Source organism: Carlito syrichta, unplaced genomic scaffold (assembly GCF_000164805.1).
Source record: "Carlito syrichta isolate Samal-C Ts95f unplaced genomic scaffold, Tarsius_syrichta-2.0.1 Scaffold311497, whole genome shotgun sequence".
Classification (NCBI taxonomy): domain Eukaryota; kingdom Metazoa; phylum Chordata; class Mammalia; order Primates; family Tarsiidae; genus Carlito; species Carlito syrichta.
Genome location: NW_007255593.1, coordinates 17,938 through 34,915, shown reverse-complemented (window position 1 = coordinate 34,915; position 16,978 = coordinate 17,938). Strand labels below are relative to the sequence as shown.

At 50.3% G+C, this 16,978-nt stretch overlaps 1 protein-coding gene across 1 annotated transcript in view; it reads left to right on the top strand.

Moving 5' to 3' along the window:
• WRAP73 (WD repeat containing, antisense to TP73) overlaps nt 1–16,289 on the top strand; it is a 16,988-nt gene extending 699 nt beyond the window's left edge. The window contains exons 2-12 of the mRNA XM_008068733.1: nt 2,493–2,645; nt 3,826–3,942; nt 9,760–9,832; nt 11,649–11,752; nt 12,896–12,982; nt 13,304–13,438; nt 13,522–13,599; nt 13,823–13,928; nt 14,840–14,965; nt 15,425–15,616; nt 15,962–16,289. Coding sequence (XP_008066924.1) covers nt 2,493–2,645; nt 3,826–3,942; nt 9,760–9,832; nt 11,649–11,752; nt 12,896–12,982; nt 13,304–13,438; nt 13,522–13,599; nt 13,823–13,928; nt 14,840–14,965; nt 15,425–15,616; nt 15,962–16,089 — 1,299 coding nt within the window. The 3' untranslated portion in view covers nt 16,090–16,289. The remainder of the gene's footprint in view (nt 1–2,492; nt 2,646–3,825; nt 3,943–9,759; nt 9,833–11,648; nt 11,753–12,895; nt 12,983–13,303; nt 13,439–13,521; nt 13,600–13,822; nt 13,929–14,839; nt 14,966–15,424; nt 15,617–15,961) is intronic.
• The last annotated feature ends 689 nt before the right edge of the window (nt 16,290–16,978 follow it).

The window sequence follows — 16,978 nt, the reverse complement described above, 5'->3', positions numbered from 1 at the left end:
GGGCGGGGTCCGGGATGGGTGACTACCCGGGGTCGAGAGGTGGGGCAGCTTCTCGGGGTCCTGCGGGTGCGGGACCCGGGCAGGCGCCCCAGGTCCATGCGGGGCCGGGGCAGGCGCCAGCCTCCCGGCGCCTGGTTTTCAGCGGTCGAAGGCGGACGTCGTCCTCCAGGCTGGAATTTGAGCTGCTCATTCCATGGGTGGCAGAATGGTGTTGAATCACCGAGTGACAACTTTTAAGTTTTAAAATATGCCGATACGGCCAGTGTATATACTTTTGTTTGTTTTTTGAGTCATTCTCACTCTGTCGCTCAGGCTGGAGTGCAGTGGCCACCACAGCCTCGACCTGATGGGCTCAGGCGATCCTTCTGCCTCGGCTTTCCAAGTAGCTGGACCTACAGGCGTGCTCCACCACGCCTGGCTAATTTTTTTGTTGTAGAGATGAGGTTTCCCCCAAGTTGCCCAAGCTGGTCTCGAACCCGTGGACTCAGGCAATCCTCTTGCCTTGGCCTCCCAAAGTGCTGGGATTATAGGCATGAACCACCACTCCCGGCCAATGTATATCCTTGAGGGGGGATAACTAGTAGTGGAAAGCCACTGAGAACTTACCCACATCCTCTGTTAACCAAGGCCTCTGATTCTGCTTCACTTTGAGCCTTGATGAACATGCCTGTTCTCTCTGTCCAGGCCTTTGGGGAGAGAACGCTCAGGTTCCATGTGTTCCTTCTTCACAGAGCCATTATTCCACATCACATGAAATAGCATTCAGCTACAAAATAGGAAACGCTGCAGCATAAATGGTACCCCCAAAGCCTTGACATATTTTTAAAAGTGCTCCCCCTGCAGGTTAGGGTTTCGTATTTGTTTTTACTATTTATAACGATGTCAGTGAATTATAAAGAGAAAGATTATATTGCTTGCCTAATATTGGTGCTTTTTTGATTTGTGTGCTGGTCAAAATATTACGAAACACTTTATAATAACCTGGAATCGTGTTCTTGAAAGCCCTGCCCTAAATACTGAGTAGAGCAGGTCCGTGTTTTCAGTTTTAACATCTTACAGGCAATTTTCCCCAGAATTGGTAAAATCATTCAATTTCTTAAGGAATTCATTGTAACTGTTCAGTTTTCAAAGCTACAGTGTGGAAAAATCAGTACCCTCATAGGTGTTCCAATCTGCAGTCACCCTCTCTCTCTCTCTCTTTTTCCATGGAAAACTAATGTGGCTTTCGTTTTTGATTTAAGTTCATAAAACACAAACTGGTCATTGAGTATGACCTTGGTAAGTAAAAAAATGAGGAAATTTGCTTATAAAATGTGTTGATTTTTAAACTGTAGTGCTATATACAATCAACAGGTGAGTACTCACATTTATACTCAAAATTATTTGCTTAGATATGAATATAATGAACAAATGTGGACACGAAGAAACTAAGAAAAGACTGTCACTTAGACTTTTTATATTTAGTATTTAGTATTAGGAGCAGGCAAATGTAGATAAGTGAGCATTTATGACGCATCCTTACGTGTGGCGTCAGTGCCAGCACCGCATCAAAGAGTATTGTTGCTTTTATAGTCATTCTCAAGTGTGAGGCCTTGATCTGCCCTTTATAAATTAGATGCAATTGTCTGAAAGCGATCACACTAGGAGAGGATGTGATTATTGGTTTGTATATGAGGGGGGATCAAAAAAACCCCTGGAATTTATTTATAAAAATTGTGTATTTATTCTTACATGTTTAGACTTAAGTCACCTTCAAAGTACTCTCTGCTTGATGCAATACACCAATCAAGATGCTTTTTCCACCGCTTAAAACAATTTTTGAACTTGTCCATTTTGATGCCTTTTAGCGCTTCTGCCATTTTTTGTTTCACCTCTTCCACATTGGCCAAAGGTTTCCCTTTGAGGCCTTTTTTCACTTGGGGAAACAAAAATCACTTGGGTGAGATCAGGTGAAGAGGGAAGGTGGGACACGCGGTATGGGCAGGTACATTGTTGTCATGGCGGAAAAATGTCACCCATTTTCCACAACTCAAACATTTCTTTCGCAAATTGTGACGCTACCTTCTCAAAACTTCCAGATAAAAGCTTTGGTTGACTGATCTGGAGGAACAAATTCCGTGTATGCTGCAAGGGGCCTGCCCTCCAAGAGAGAATTGTTTTTTTGGGGGGGGGCCCCTTTGTAAGAGCTTTTTCCCAGTGCTGTTTCCCATTTAAGTGTACTTTTTAGCATACAGTTAAGATAGGAATAGAACACACTTTAAAGCTTTAGGTAAAGAGTTTCAAAATATGCTAATACTTTATACTAGAGTATGACAATTTTATAACCTTGTTTGTTTATTTCAGTTTATCTTTTTATTGACTTTTCTTCTCTTGGGAGTGGGCAGCGTAGCTGGTGACCTCGATACAAAATGCATCTGGCAGGAGAGGGCACAGGGTTACTGAAGGCGGGTGCTCGTGTGCTGACAGCTCCTGTCCTCTTCCCTGTGTTTCAGGCATCCTGTGTCCAGTACCGGCTGGTGGTCCGGGACACGCAGACCCTTCAAATCCTCCAGCTGTACACATGCCTGGACCAGGTCCAGCACATGGAGTGGTCGGCCGACTCGCTTTTCATCCTGTGTGCTATGTACAAGCGAGGGCTTGTGCAGGTATGTGTCCTGCACGGGCTGGGGTGGGGGACCTTCCCAGGAAGACCACCAGAAGATGTGGTTTGGTTTTGTGCCCTTTTGGTATGAAAAAAGGCAGCACAGCCCAAAGTCAGCCTTCCTTTAAAATCATGATAGTCTCTAATGGTTTAATCTAAGTTTTGCTTTTTTTTGAGTCGGAGTCTCACTCTGTCGCCCACGCTGGAGTGCAGTGGCACGCTCCTGACCACCACAGCCTCGACCTGCTGGGCTCCGGCGATCCTTCTGCCTCAGCCTTCCAAGTAGCTGGAACTACAGGCGTGCGCTTCCACGCCCGGCTAGTTTTTGATTTGTTGTAGAGATGAGGTCTCGCCAAGTTGCCCAGGTGGGTCTAGAACCCTCAGGCTCAGGCAGTCCTCTCGCCTCGGCCTCCCAAAGTACTGGGATTACAGGCTGAGCCACCGAGCCCGGCCTAATCTAAGTATTTTTAAAGTGAGGGGACACTAACATATTTAGTCTCTAAGCAAACGTAATTCAGAAACGGGGTATTTACAGACAGCAGTCTGGCCACTTGGACACCACGTGTTTTTGAAAGTCCTAAGAGGTGATGTTTTCTTATCACCCAAAGTTTAACTAAATGAAGCCTTAGGAATGGTAACGTGTATATACCGTTTCAAAACTGCAATAGAGTGAAATCACCAAAGAATGTGCTGCTTTATGGTGGACTCTAGCACCAAGTCCATCATGAAATATATATATATTTTTGAGTTGGAGTCTCATTTTGTTGCCCAGGCTGGAGTGCAGTGGCATCATCATGCATGACTCATCACAGCCTTGATTTCCTGGGCTCAAGTGATCCTCCTTCCTCAGCCTCCCAAATAGTTGGGACTACAGGTGCGCACCACCATGTTCAGCTAATTAAAAAAAAAATTTTTTTTTTGTAGAGACAGGGTTTTGCTATGTTGTCTAGACTGGTCTAGAACTCCTGGGCTCAAGTAGTCCTCCTGCCTCAGCCTCCCAAAATGCTGGGATCACAGGCATGAGCCACTACCCTGGGCCATTATAAAAGATTTTTAAAGACATCCTGTTTGTGAGCCCGTGCAGTTGATACCTAGTTGGTTATAAGCAAGTTCTGTCTCTGGAGAGCACGCGTCATGGTGTGCTGACTGGTTTGCCATGGCTTGTTTCTCTCCTGCGGGTCTAGGTTTGGTCCCTAGAGCAGCCAGAATGGCACTGCAGGATAGACGAGGGTTCTGCAGGACTGGTCACCTCATGCTGGAGCCCAGATGGGCGCCACGTTCTCAACACCACTGAATTCCACGTAAGTGTGAGCCCTGAGTGCACCGCGTTCACCAGATGGGACCTGTGCTCTCCTCCTGAAATCGCTTGGGAGTGTTAGACGGGGTGTGGGGAACAATATAGTCCCCCTTATCCTTGGGAATACATTGCGAAACTCCCAGTGGAAGCCCAAAGCCTCAGGGAGCAGCAAGCCCTGTATGCACTGGGCTGTGTCCTGCACTCACCTCCCTGTGATCAGGTGGAACATATAACCCAGACACATGAGAGATCAACAGCAATGACTCGAACAGGACAGTTCACAGCTTCACAAACAGATGGATTCTTACCAGAGGCTTCTGTTTGGCATATCCAAATTGCCAGCATTGCTCATCTTGCGCTTTGGGCTGTTTTTAAGTAAAACAGGTAACTTGAACACAGCACTGGGTACCAAGAGCAGATCTGTTTGCGGAGACCCTAGGTGACTAGCAGGCTTGGCGTGGGTGCAGTAGCATGGATGGCTCAAGCCAGAGTGTCATAAGCTTGTCATTGTTATATCTTCTTTTGGTCTAGTTTTAAAGAGAAATAAAACAGATTTTTAAATCTTTTTTTTTTTATTTTTGAGTTGGAGTCTCACTCTGTCACCCAGGCTCTGGAGTGCTGTGGCATGCTCATGGCCACTGCAGCCTTGACCTGCTGGGCTCAGGCAATCCTTCTGCCTCAGCCTTCCAGGTAGCTGGAACCTCAGGCATGTGCCACCATGCCCAGTTAATTTTTTGATTTATTGTACAGACAAAGTCTCACCCTGTTGCTCAGTCTGGTCTTGAACCCCTGAGTTCAGGCAGTCCTCTCCAAAGTGCTGGGATTATAGGCATGAGCCACTGCACCCAGCAGGATTTTAAAATCTTGATTTACATGTTTAAGGATTTTAAGCAGTCTCTTTCATTCAGCAATAGAAATGGAGCTTTAATACAAACTGGCTTACATCTTTCATTGAAGGCGCCGGTCCATGGGGCAAGGGAGCGCATCGCTGGCTCCCCCATCTGGTGTCTGGTTTGTGCCCACTGCGCCAGGCTCTGTGCTGAGCCCAGTGAGGGGGATGCATGAAATCCCAGGATAAATCAGAGTTATGAAATCAGATGCCCATGAGGTGTTAGGTACAGGGTCTTTGGTGTCAGGTTTATTTTTAAGATAGAGAAAGATGCATGGATCCCTTCAGTGAGGCGCATTTCTGGTGGAACGTTCTAACCCTCTGGAGTATTCCTCACTGTCTGGGCTGCTGGCTTGCATCGCAGTTACCTTCCTATACCAGCTCCAGGAAGGTTGTTCCCCATGTGGAATACACACATGGGGTGTTTATTCCCAGCCACGGGACTGCAGGCCCAGGGTTTCATGCAAGCCCGAGGTTTCATGTAGCTGTTCACGTGGGCATCAGCTGGTACAAAGTTTCTGTCCACCTGTGAGGTCACTAAATCAGCTGCTTCAGATAGCCATGTGGCTTCACACGTGTCTGGTTGCCATTTTAAAGATGCTTTAATGCCTGCTGTCCTGGGCTGTGAGGGAGTGGGGGGAGCGAAGGCCCCGTTGTTTCCCTGCACTGAGGACATTGGCATTTGGAGGTCAGCACAGCCTGGGCCTTTTGGAGTGGGTGGTTTGTGCTTTTCATGCACCCTTGCCTAGCAGTCTTCATGCTTGTCATTCTTTGGTCCCAGATCTGTCCTCAAGATGGGCTCGTGGCAGGAGTGGTCTCTGCTCTTGCTGAGTGACTCAGAAGGAAGGTTACCATCTGCAGAGTTGATAAACCTCGACAGGTGGAACTTGTTCTATTAGCATTCCACATGACACGCATACCTTTTTTTTTTGGAGTGAGACTATCACTGTCACCCCAGCTGGAGTGCAGTGGCATGATCACAGCTCACCACAGCCTCGACCTCTTGGATTCAGGTGATCCTTTGGCCTCAGCCTCCTGAGTAGCTGGGACTACAGGCACACGCCACCATGCCCAGCTAATTTTTAAAAAATTTTTTTTGTAGAGATGAGGTCTCATTATGCTGCCCAGGCTGGTCTCAAATTCCTGGGCTCAGGCAATCCTCTCACCTCGGCCTCCCAAAGTGCTGGGATTACAAGCGTGAGCCATTGTGCCCAGCAATACCAATATTTACCACAAGTACCATACCTTTGCTACAGAATAGTTGACTTTGTATAGGGTGTACTTAGATGGCATGGCTCGACCTAAGACGGGTCATGACAACTTTGCTGGTGGCCTTAGCATGAACAGTAAGATTAGGTGGTAGAAGAAAACCAGCAACTTCAAGCCTGACCGTCCCAAGCAAGATACTGAGATAGCTCCAGCTTTTTGAACCAACTTAAATAACCTCAAGTGAGGAGGCATGTCAGGATTCCACGTACACTTGCTGGCTGAAATGACCTGTTGGCGCCTGTCCCCCATCAGTGTCACCATCACTGGAGTGAGGATCAGTTGCAAGCTCTCTGAGGATTCCAGGTCAGCGGGTGCCTCTCCATGTGCATGGCCCCGTAGGGGGTACCGTGGAGGACCCAAGAAGTCCCTGCCTCCTGCACATCGACAGGAAAAGGAAAGCTTGTGTCCTCTCGACAGGGTTCAGCAAGTGATAAAGCAGTTCGCCATCAGGCTGAGGATAGGACAGCGCCAGCCTCCTGAGTTCATCTGCCCTCACATAGCTTGCCCTTCCCAGGGGGCCTGGCCTCCCGGGTTTTGCCTTAATCAGCTCTGCACTTTTCTTGAGGGCCCTACCGTATACATGTGTGTGAACACTGGAATGTCTGGCTTGCAGTTTAATGTTTCCTTAAGGGGACACACACTTTGCACACGGGCATATCTAGGTCTTGGGTTCCTTGTCAGGCCAGTGGTTTGGCTTTCTCTTCTCTTGCTGGATGTGTGTTGTTATGAAACACAGTGTGGTGGGTGTGTTGGCCGGTCTGCTGCTTACATGTCCACATGTCCTCATGCTTGTCCGTGGGGGTGAATGTCAACCTTCCGGGGTCGTGTCAAGACGGAGAATGACTGCGTCCAGGAGAACTAATGGCATTGCCTTGTGTCTTCACTTTCACTTCCCTCGTTGCTGGTGAGGTTGACCTTCTCTACTTTGTGTTATACACACACGTGTGCTTGATTTAAGTGTGGCTCAGGTTCTCGTGGAGTTGCCTATGGCATGTAGTGTGGGGAACAAATCATTCTACCTGCTCCCAGCAGCATCTGTTTAGAAGTCTGTCTTTGCCCCCTGTATCACCTAAACCCCTTTATACCTGCATCTTCAGTTCTGATTTTCCGTTCAGTTCCATTGTTGGTCTATTTGATGTGCTAATACCACACTGTCTGCATTATTGTGGTTTTATAGTATGTTTTAATATCTGATAGAACTAATTCTTCTTCATTGTCTGTCAGATTTTTTTTCCTTTTTTTTTTTTTTGAGACAGGATCTCGCTCTGTTGCCCAAGTTGGTCTCGAACTCCTAGGCTCAAGCAGTTCTCTTGCCTCTACCTCCCAAGTAGCTGGAATTATAGGGGTGAGCCACTATGCCCAACTTTGCTGTATTTATAAAAGTACTTTTGAGGCTGTTATTATCTACGTACACATTTAGAATTGTTTCCAAACAGTTTCCATGGTGAAACAGGTTTCACGATTCTCATGTTGAGGGGAGCCCTTAATTGTGAAGTTCTTTTGCTTCACAATTGCTTTAGTTCTTTTGGCCTTAAAGTCTGTTTTGTCAGACTTTGTTTAGTTCTTTGTTTAGTTCTTTTGGCCTTAAAGTCTGTTTTGTCAGATACTAACACAGCAGGTCTTCCCTTCTCGTAGGGCTTGCCTTTTTCTGTCCTTTTATGTTCAGCCTTTCTGTGTGCTTAAGTTTTGGTGTATGTGTTGTAAATTGCCTACAGTTTGCATAAAAAATACATCCAGACTGAAAACTTCTTATATCTGAATAAAGGCAATTAAAACAATTTACACGCAATGAAACCCACCCACTCTGAGTGTACACTTCAGTGGGATTACTGCCACCGTTGAGGTGAACATCTACCCCACCGCACGGGTTCCTCCTGGTGGTAGGTCCCTGTCTCCACTCAGGTATCATCTGCCTGCTTCTGCCCTGCAGTTCTGCTCCCAGCCTTCCCTTGGGAGCCCTGTGAGCTGTGGTGTTTGTGTCGGGCTTCCTTCCTGTGGCCTCGTGCCAGGTTTGCAGCGCCCAAGTTGTGTGGATCCACTGATGCCGAGCACCCTGGGTCCAGCTGTGTGTTCCCATGGTCAGAGCTGGTGTCCTTGCCAAGGCCTGCCATCCCCCTGAGGGGCTTGTGTCTCCAGTTCATGGAAGTTAAGAGAGTTGGTAGAGGCCCGTGTTTAACTACCTTGTTTTTCCTTATTGGCCTACAAACTGTTGTTGTATTTTTCCCAAGCTGCTTTTCTCCTAAGTTGTGAGTTCTAAGTGTGATTCTGAACTAGCTTAGGGCCAGGCCTTCATCATGCTAGACCATACTGATGACCGTCCCAGGCCAGGTCCCCAGATCAGGTCTTCTGGATGGAGGGGTGTGCTTCCTGGCTCTGGCCACGGTGCCCTCCCGGTCTCAGTGGGGCCGAGGTGTGTTCAAGCTCAGGGTCAACATGGAGGCCCTGCACTCACACACGCATGTCCAGCACCCCTCTCCTGGACACGTGTGTGATGTTCAGGGACACGGTGACAGACATCAGGTTGTCTTGTCTTTTGTGTGTAGACGAGGGGGAGAAATGGAAAGGACTTGTATTTGAATCTCCCAGCTGAAACACGTGGCATTTCAGGACATTTGGGTGTGGACACTTAACCTGGGTGGAGGTAGACGCCACCTGCAGATGGTCAGTGCCCCCACCCCGCCACCCACGCCCCCTGGCCCACGTGGCCGTGTGCTTCCACGACCACCTGAGCTGGGTTGGGCCATGTGTCGGTTCACTCCCAGACTCACCAGTGCGCAGGGCAGGAGAGCATCCTCGGGTCCTCCACAGAAAACGCAGCTGCTGGGGAGATGGGGTGCGGTGTGGTGTTGGGGCAGAGAGGTGGAGGCGAGGTGCGGGGAGGGGGGGGTGCTGGTGAGACAAGGTACAGGTGAGGTATAATGGGGTGCAGGTGTTGGTGATGCACAGATGAGGTGAGGTGCAGGTGAGGTGTGTGAGCTCTGAAGTTCTCAACACAGCCCGGTGTCAGGCCCCTCCCACGGCAGGGGTGTCTCCCCCCCAGCTCCCCCTTGCTGGTCCCTTGCTAGGACAGTATCCATTCTGGCTGCCCTTGGTCAGCTCCCAGCTCCCCAGTAAGGAAGCAGAGAGGACAGATGGCAAACACACCAACAGCAGAGAGTCCAGAACCTTCTGCACCACACGCAGGAGTCAGGCTTGCCTTCTCGGTGCTGAGCGGCCACCCTCCTATCTTGGGCCATGGGCACAGGTCTACTGCAGGAGGTTCCGGAGGAGTCACAGAGAGCCTGTCCCCCTAGAAGGGCCTGAACGCTGTGGTTTTCCATATAGAGACTTGTCTCTGCCGAAGAACTTCCTCAGGCTTGTTAGGATATGCACCATGAAATTAGCTTGAAATAGCTGGCTCTAATGCACATAAATTCAGCTGTGTGTCTTGCAAATAATACTGTTATAAAATTTTAAAAACCACACAAAAACACTAAGTTTACCTTAGCAACAGTAAATATGCATTTGAGCTTACTCATCAAGAGGGAAGCTATCTCAGGATGTCTGGACAGTTTTGCCTCCACAGCAGTTCTTGTGTCTGGGTACTGTGATCTGGTTTAGCATTTGCGAGGGTCTTTCTAGATATGCCAAGACACGCTGTTTCTCTTTCCCTTTTCCCCACAGCTGCGGGTAACCGTCTGGTCCTTGTGCACAAAATCCGTGTCTTACATCAAATATCCCAAAGCTTGTCAGCAGGGTGAGTGTCTCCCAGCTTCTCAAGAGCCATTGCTTTGCAGCTGTTTTGGGTTTGTTTGACCTTTTTGTCATGGACAAATATCATGTCACAGCCACTCTTTTTCTCGTGCCCCCCACCTCGTGGATTATTTTACAGTATCTCCTAGCTCTCCTGATACTTCATTGGGAAGTGTTCCAAACATAGCTCCAGAAACAAGAACCCCTTTAAAACATCCCAGTGACTAAAGAGGAAGCTTCTAAGACATCGAGTAAGAGCCCACAGGAATCGTCTCAGCCCGTGTGGCAGGACTGGGCATTCACACCCCTTCAAGCCAGTGCTGTCAGGGGACCCCACTGGCATCAGTCCTAAACTTCACATCTTGCACTCTGTTGACCCCATCTGATCTTTTTGCTAAGGGGAGATGGAGCCCTGTTACCTCTGGGCCAGAGGAGGGATAAGTGACAAGTGTCCCCTTCTGGTTGAAGCCTCTGAGCCACCTGGAAGAAAGGCAGATGGTGTGGATGTAGCTGGCTGCTGGCATGATTTAACTGGATGGCATGCACTGAGTGGGATGTGCCACTCTTCGTGAGTCATGGAGTTACCATGTTCGTCTCGTTCAGTAGCCAGAATGGGCAGAACACAGTGGCTCATGCCTGTAATCTCCACACTTTGGGAGGCCAAGGTGGGAGGATGACTTGAGCCCAGGAGTTCAAGACCAGCTTGGGCAACATAGTGAGACCCTAACTCCACAAAAAAATTAGCCAGGTATGGTGGCATGTACCTTGTAGTCCCAGTATTTGGGAGGCTTTCTTGAGCCCAAGAGTTTGTGGCCACAGTGAGCTATGATCGTGCGGTTGCACTCTAGCCTGGGTGATAGAGTGAAACCCTGTCTCAAAAAGAAAGAACTGTTACACAATTTGAATGTTTCCATTTTTATCTGTTGCCATCAGCAGTTTGGAAATTACATTTGAATGAGATGCAATTGTACATGCATTTTTATTTTTGTAGTTTGGACATTAGAGTCTCTTCAGACGAAATACAAGTTTCTTTTTTTTCCCCTTTCTTTAAAGATGTAGGGTACAATTCAGGATTTGGTCCCCACTTCACCTGGTTTGAGATCAAGTACCCTTACTGATGTTATGTGCCCCCCTTCCCTCTCCTGGCAGTGTCCTGCTACTCGCAATCTTTTTAAAATAGTATTATGGTAAATATTCAGGGTCCACTTATGAGTGAGAACTCAGTTCTTTGCTTCTATGATAGATCATATAGACTCTAAATCCATCCAAGTTGCTGCGAAGTCCGTACATTTACCCTTCTTTATGGCTACGTAATATTCCGTTGGAGAGACACATTTCTTGAGTGGAAACAATAGTTCTGTTACTTGAGATGTTCTTATCACTCATGAAGTACTGAGTTTTGGCTTAGAGCTTTTTAAGCTCCCACAGAACTGGAAAATACAGCTTAGCATTTTCAACCAGTTTTTTCCCAGTTTTCATCTTAAATTTATGTCTTCCAAATAATTAAATTAAGAAGTAAAATAAGAAATGTAGTGCCAAACCGATTTGTGCCTAGCTGAAGGTACCCTGGGCGCCCTGCAGTCTCGTCCGATGCCTGTCAGGTGCTGCACTTTTTGATAGTGTCTCGTGCTTCCTCGAGGGTCACGTCGCTTGGTGCTCTGAGGGGTGAAACCACGGTTCTCACGGCTTCTCGGCAAAGAACGTTCTCATCTGTCTGGAGAACGGTGCTCTGCGCCCGTGCCCTTCCCCTCTTTTTGGCTCCGCCCTCCTCGCGCTACCCTCCATACTCCTGCACCTCCCCCCTCGGCTCCTCCCTGCAGGACTCTCCTTCACCAGGGATGGCCGCTATATGGCACTGGCAGAGCGGCGCGACTGCAAGGACTTCGTGAGCGTTTTTGTGTGCAGTGACTGGCAGCTCCTGCGGGTGAGTGCTTGGCTCACTGGTTAGTGGACCACGGCCGGGAGGGCTGGAGGGGCTTTCTCTTGGTGCCAGGGCAGCCTTGGCACAAGGAGGAGCAGGGGGACTTGGTGCTTCCAAGGGCAAGGGTGCTGGTAGTTGCTGGTAGTCGCTTCCCGTCATGCATGCTGAGTAGTAGGCAGGCCGAGACCTGGTGACATTGGTGCAGGCTTAATGAGTGGGAGTCCCTTCCCTTCTCCGGAGTATGGTGGTATCTGCATGTACCATGCCATGTCAGGAGCGGGTCACGTGGACGCCCCCTTGGCAGAGGGCCTGCCCTGGGCCAGGCACTCCCCACGTGCTCACACTCAGGGTACCGCTGTCGAGGTAGATTGGAGTTTGGCCACAGCCCCATGCAGTGGTGAGGTGGGAGGCTCGGGAAGGCTGGCAGCACAGAACATGCCAGAAAGGCTCTTGTCCGGGCGGGCCTTAGACAGTGAGTCTCACCGGGCTGGGAAAGGCGGGAGGCAAGAGTGTCTGTGAGTAAAGGCACCTCGCAGCCCAGCCGTGCCTCCTGCAGGCATGGCACTGTTGGCCCTGCTGGCGCTGCTAGGTACCGACACTAGCATGTGTGGGGTGCAAGGCCAGACCCTGCAACAGCCTACACACACACACACACACACACACACACACACACACACACACACACACACACACACACAGAGTCGTATCTACATTCTGTCCGTTTCTATGTAAGAAAATTAAATGCTAAACAGGTTACAGCATCCATTATAAAATAAATGCAGTAATTGTTTAAGAAAATGTCAGATTTAGCTGGGCTCGGTGGCTTAGCCTGTAATCCCACGCTTGGGAGGCTGAGATGAGTGGAATGCCTGAGCCCGCGGGTTCGAGACTTGCCTGGGCAACTTGGCGAGACCTCATCTCTACAATAAATAAAAAAATTAGCCGGGCATGGTAGCACGCGCCTGTAGTTCCAGCTACTTGGAAGGCTGAGCCAGAAGGATCGCCAGAGCCCAGCAGGTCGAGGCTGCGGTGGCCGGGAGCATGCCACTGCACTCCAGCCTGCGCCACAGAGTGAAATTCCAACTAAAAAAAAAAAAAGAAAGAAAATGTCAGATTTCCATCTGTTTTTCTTCCTCCCTCTGGAAGCACTTTGATACGGACACCCAGGATCTCGCAGGGATCGAGTGGGCCCCGAACGGCTGTGTACTGGCAGTGTGGGACACCTGCTTGGAGGTATGGTGGTGACTGGGCACGCTGGCACCTAGGAGCTTCCCTGTTTGTCTGCTGCCCTCTGAGTGCTGCAGCGTGCCAGCCTCACCTGCTTTCACATGACGAGCTGACCTTGAACCAGTAAGCCAGTAGATTATATCTCAGCTTCCCCTCCTGCCTGCTGTCACCCCTTCCCTAGAGGTTCTAGGTGAGAACCTCCATTGCGCCACAGCCGTGGAGGAGTTTCCACCATGCTTCTTCCTGCCAGCTCTGCCATGTGCATGAGCATCTGGGATGCGTCCCAGATGAACCTGACATTTGTACAACTAACAACATCTCTTGCAGTACAAGGTTCTGCTCTACTCCTTGGATGGCCGCCTGCTGTCAGTGTTCTGTGCCTACGAGTGGTCCCTGGGCATCAAGTCTGTGGCCTGGAGCCCCAGCAGTCAGTTCCTAGCGGTTGGGAGCTATGACGGGAAGGTGGGAACGGGAAGGTGGGGATCCGAGAGGCCGTATGAAAACCCACCCAGCCGGCTGGGTTAACCCATGTGGTTTTGTCACAGGTGCGCCTCCTCAATCACGTGACTTGGAAAATGATCACAGAGTTTGGGCATCCCACAACTATCAGCAACCCCAAGATTGTAAGTCTGGGCTGAACAGTACCTCGGGGAGGGGTGGGTGTCTGCTTTGCCCTTTGGGTACTTACCATGGAGGCCTCTTGTAACCACACTCCATCCCGTGGACGTGTGTGGCCATGCGGCTTTGAGTGGCTCCTGCCTGGCTCTTGCTCTGGCACCCTCTTGAGGCCTCCTCGGCTTCTGGGGCCCTGTCCTGAACTGGGTGGTAGCTAGCCCTGTCTTCCAGGTGGTGTACAAGGAAGTTGAGAAGAGCCTGCCACCGGGGCTGGGCCACCTCTCCTTCTCATCCTCCAGGGCAGCACCCAGCCCTCGCGCTACCTTTGAGAGCAAATGTAAGCAGTGCCCGAACACGTTTTCTTTTTTTTTTTTCAAATGAAAACGATTCCTCCTTGTCCAGATAATCTTCAGATGTTCTTTGTTTTTTAGAAAATAGATTTTTCCTTGCCCGTGCTACTTCATAGTTCACATGTCTCTCAACCCATTCATCTGAGACCATTTTGAGTTTTAATTACTAAGTAGGACCACAGAGGTACTGCGCTGTTGACTGAATTTAAGCCCTGGAAATCTGGATTTGATAGTCGGCACTCCGAGGCCAATATGTTTAAATGAAGAATAAAATTTCCGTAGGGGAAGCGCAGAAGGGGTCAAGAGCTCAGACTTTGCCACGTGGCCTTGTTCTGATCCTGGCTATGTGACTCTGGGCAGTTTCTTGTTTGTCAGTTTCCTCATCTCTAAAATGGTCACAGTGAAAGCACCCACCCTACAGGCATGCAGGGGACATACAGAGGGATTCCAGGTGGAGGAATGCTGGGTCCACAGCTGGGCCCTGGCATGCTGCCGGCCCACGCTCAGCGCATGTTTGGATGGCAGCGGCCTGGACTCAGGAGGCCTTCCCACTGGCTTTTTGGCTGTTTGTGGTTTCTCTACACGTGGAAAGGCTAAGAATAGAATATTGAAGCTGAGATTGAAGCAGATTGTAAACTAAGATGCTGGAAGTCAGTAGAATAAGTTTGCAAAGATCTTTGAGCTGCTGAGATGGTCGCTTGTGTGTGTGTCCACACCCCATCCTGGTTGGTGTTAACACAGCTGTCAGCACGGAGTCCTCATCACCCCCCTCACACTCCTCCCCACCATGGTGTCTTCCTGCCCTCTGAGCTGTGGAGCCGAGAAGTGCAGCGGCTCCCTTTCTGCGGGGACATGTTCTGAAAGGTGATGGTGGCGCGTTCTCCCCTTGGCATCCTAGACGAGGTGGCCTCCATGCCAGTCTCCTTGCAGACACTGAAGCCTGTTGCCGACAGGGCGAACCCCAAGATCGGCATAGGGCTGCTGGCCTTCAGTCCTGACAACAGCTTCCTGGCGACAAGAAACGGTCAGTGCTGCGGACACTGGGGCCTCCTATGTCCTCTGTCCCCTGTGGAGAAGCAATGGAAGAGGGCATCGAGTGGGGGTTTTCCTGTACTCGCCTTCTTCCGTTTTCCTGCTGCAGCAGGATCTGCCGCAGAAGCTTCTTGGTGCTGGTGCCATCTTGGCGGGCATCAAGACAGGGAGTGAGCCCAGCACTTGGCCCTCACATTTTCCTCTTGACCGAGAAGCAAGCAGGCCCGGGGCAAAGCAAGCAGGCCCGGGGCAAACCGCAGCCCCGAAGCCTGAGGGGTCTCCCCGCCCTGGTGGCGAGCACCCATGGGCTTCTGCCAAGCCTAGACTGCCCGATGGAGACTGGGACAGTCCTACCTCTCGGGTGTCTCAGCATCTACCCACGTGGCAGAGAGGGGTTGGGGCTTACATGGAGCAGGCAGCGATGATGCTGGGGCTGTCCTTTTCTCCTCAGACAATGTCCCCAATGCTGTCTGGGTGTGGGACATACGGAAGCTGAGGCTGTTTGTGGTGCTTGAGCAGCTGTCACCGGTGCGCTTGTTCCAGTGGGACCCTCAGCAGCCACGGCTGGCCATCTGCACAGGAGGCAGCAAGGTCTACCTGTGGTCCCCGGCAGGCTGTGTGTCGGTGCAGGTGCCAGGGGAAGGTGAGCCACCGGGAGCCCTGGCCCACCAGCTTGCTCCAGGGAGTGTGGGCAGGCCGAGCTGTCTAGATGCGGCTGTTATCTGTGTGCAAAGTGAAACTCGCTCTTAGCTGCTGTCGGTAAACCTCAGGGCCAGTACCCGATGTGGACACTTGACACGGAGACCGCCACCCTCAGCTTCAAGAGATAGAGGCAGCCCCACCCTGAGTTGAGGTGGCTTCAGGTTCCAGCTGGGCTCTGCCCTGAGTCCCTCCAGCCCTGAGCTCACTGCAGAATGTGCGGCTACCCTCCCCGATCCTGGCCCACACTAATCCTCCGCCAGGTGACTTTGTGTCTGTCTCTCTCCAGGTGACTTTCCAGTGCTTTCGCTGTGCTGGCATGTAAGTGGGGACTCGCTAGCCCTTCTCAGTAAGGATCACTTCTGCCTCTGTTTCCTGGAGACTGAGGAGGGGGTCGGCGAGGACGACCACACGTAGCGCCTGCGCCCTGTGGAAGTGGGAGCCACCCTGTGTCTGCAGCACAGGACGGAACAGGGCTTCTCCGGAAAGTTCTCCAGCTGCGAGGGTCCAAGTACAGTTAGTTGACTCTATTTTTTTAATAGCAAAGCACTTTTGTAAATATGTATGGTGTAAAACTGTAATTTGTATTTAAAATAAATATTTGCTAATTTATAAAATTGCTTGTGGCTTGTTTTATTGAAATGTTTAGGACACAGGAAGTTTTGTTGTTAGTTTCAAGTTTCTGGTTCATTCTTAGGGAAGACAGACATTAAAATAACCCACCTGTGTCGACCCTGTGCCACTGGGCTCCCATGACATGGCTCTGCTCTTAGGAAAATGGGGGCAGGTCTCCATGGGGCACATCCAGCCTCCCTGTGGCAGAGTCTGTGTTGGAGAGTGGTAAAGGAAGCCCCAGTACCTGAGGAAGCACCACCTTCAGGTATGCTCCTCTCGGAGCAGTTGGCCAAGGCCGCGTCCTTGACCCAGGCCAGTTCTGCAGGGAGTTGTGTCCACTCAGGTTTGGGATCCTGTGCCCATGGGTCTCTACCCTGCTGTGGTATGTGGGGAGCACTAAACCACCCAGAGTGAGCCCATGTCTCTCCAGCAGGTACCTGGCAGCAGCACCTGTTGTGCAGGGTGGACCCGCAAGCCTGGGCTGTCTGGTGTCACCACCTGTCATGTTGTGAAGACCTGTGCCTGGGGAGTGGTGGTCTATCAGCTCAGAACCCTCATGGTACACGCAGGGCCAGCCAGCAGGTTAGAGCCTCAAGACAGGCTGGCTTTCAAAGACACACACGTCAGAGGCACTTTCTCGGTTGTTGCACCTACTTTAATAACAGTAACTTCAAAAAGGAGCCACAGCTAT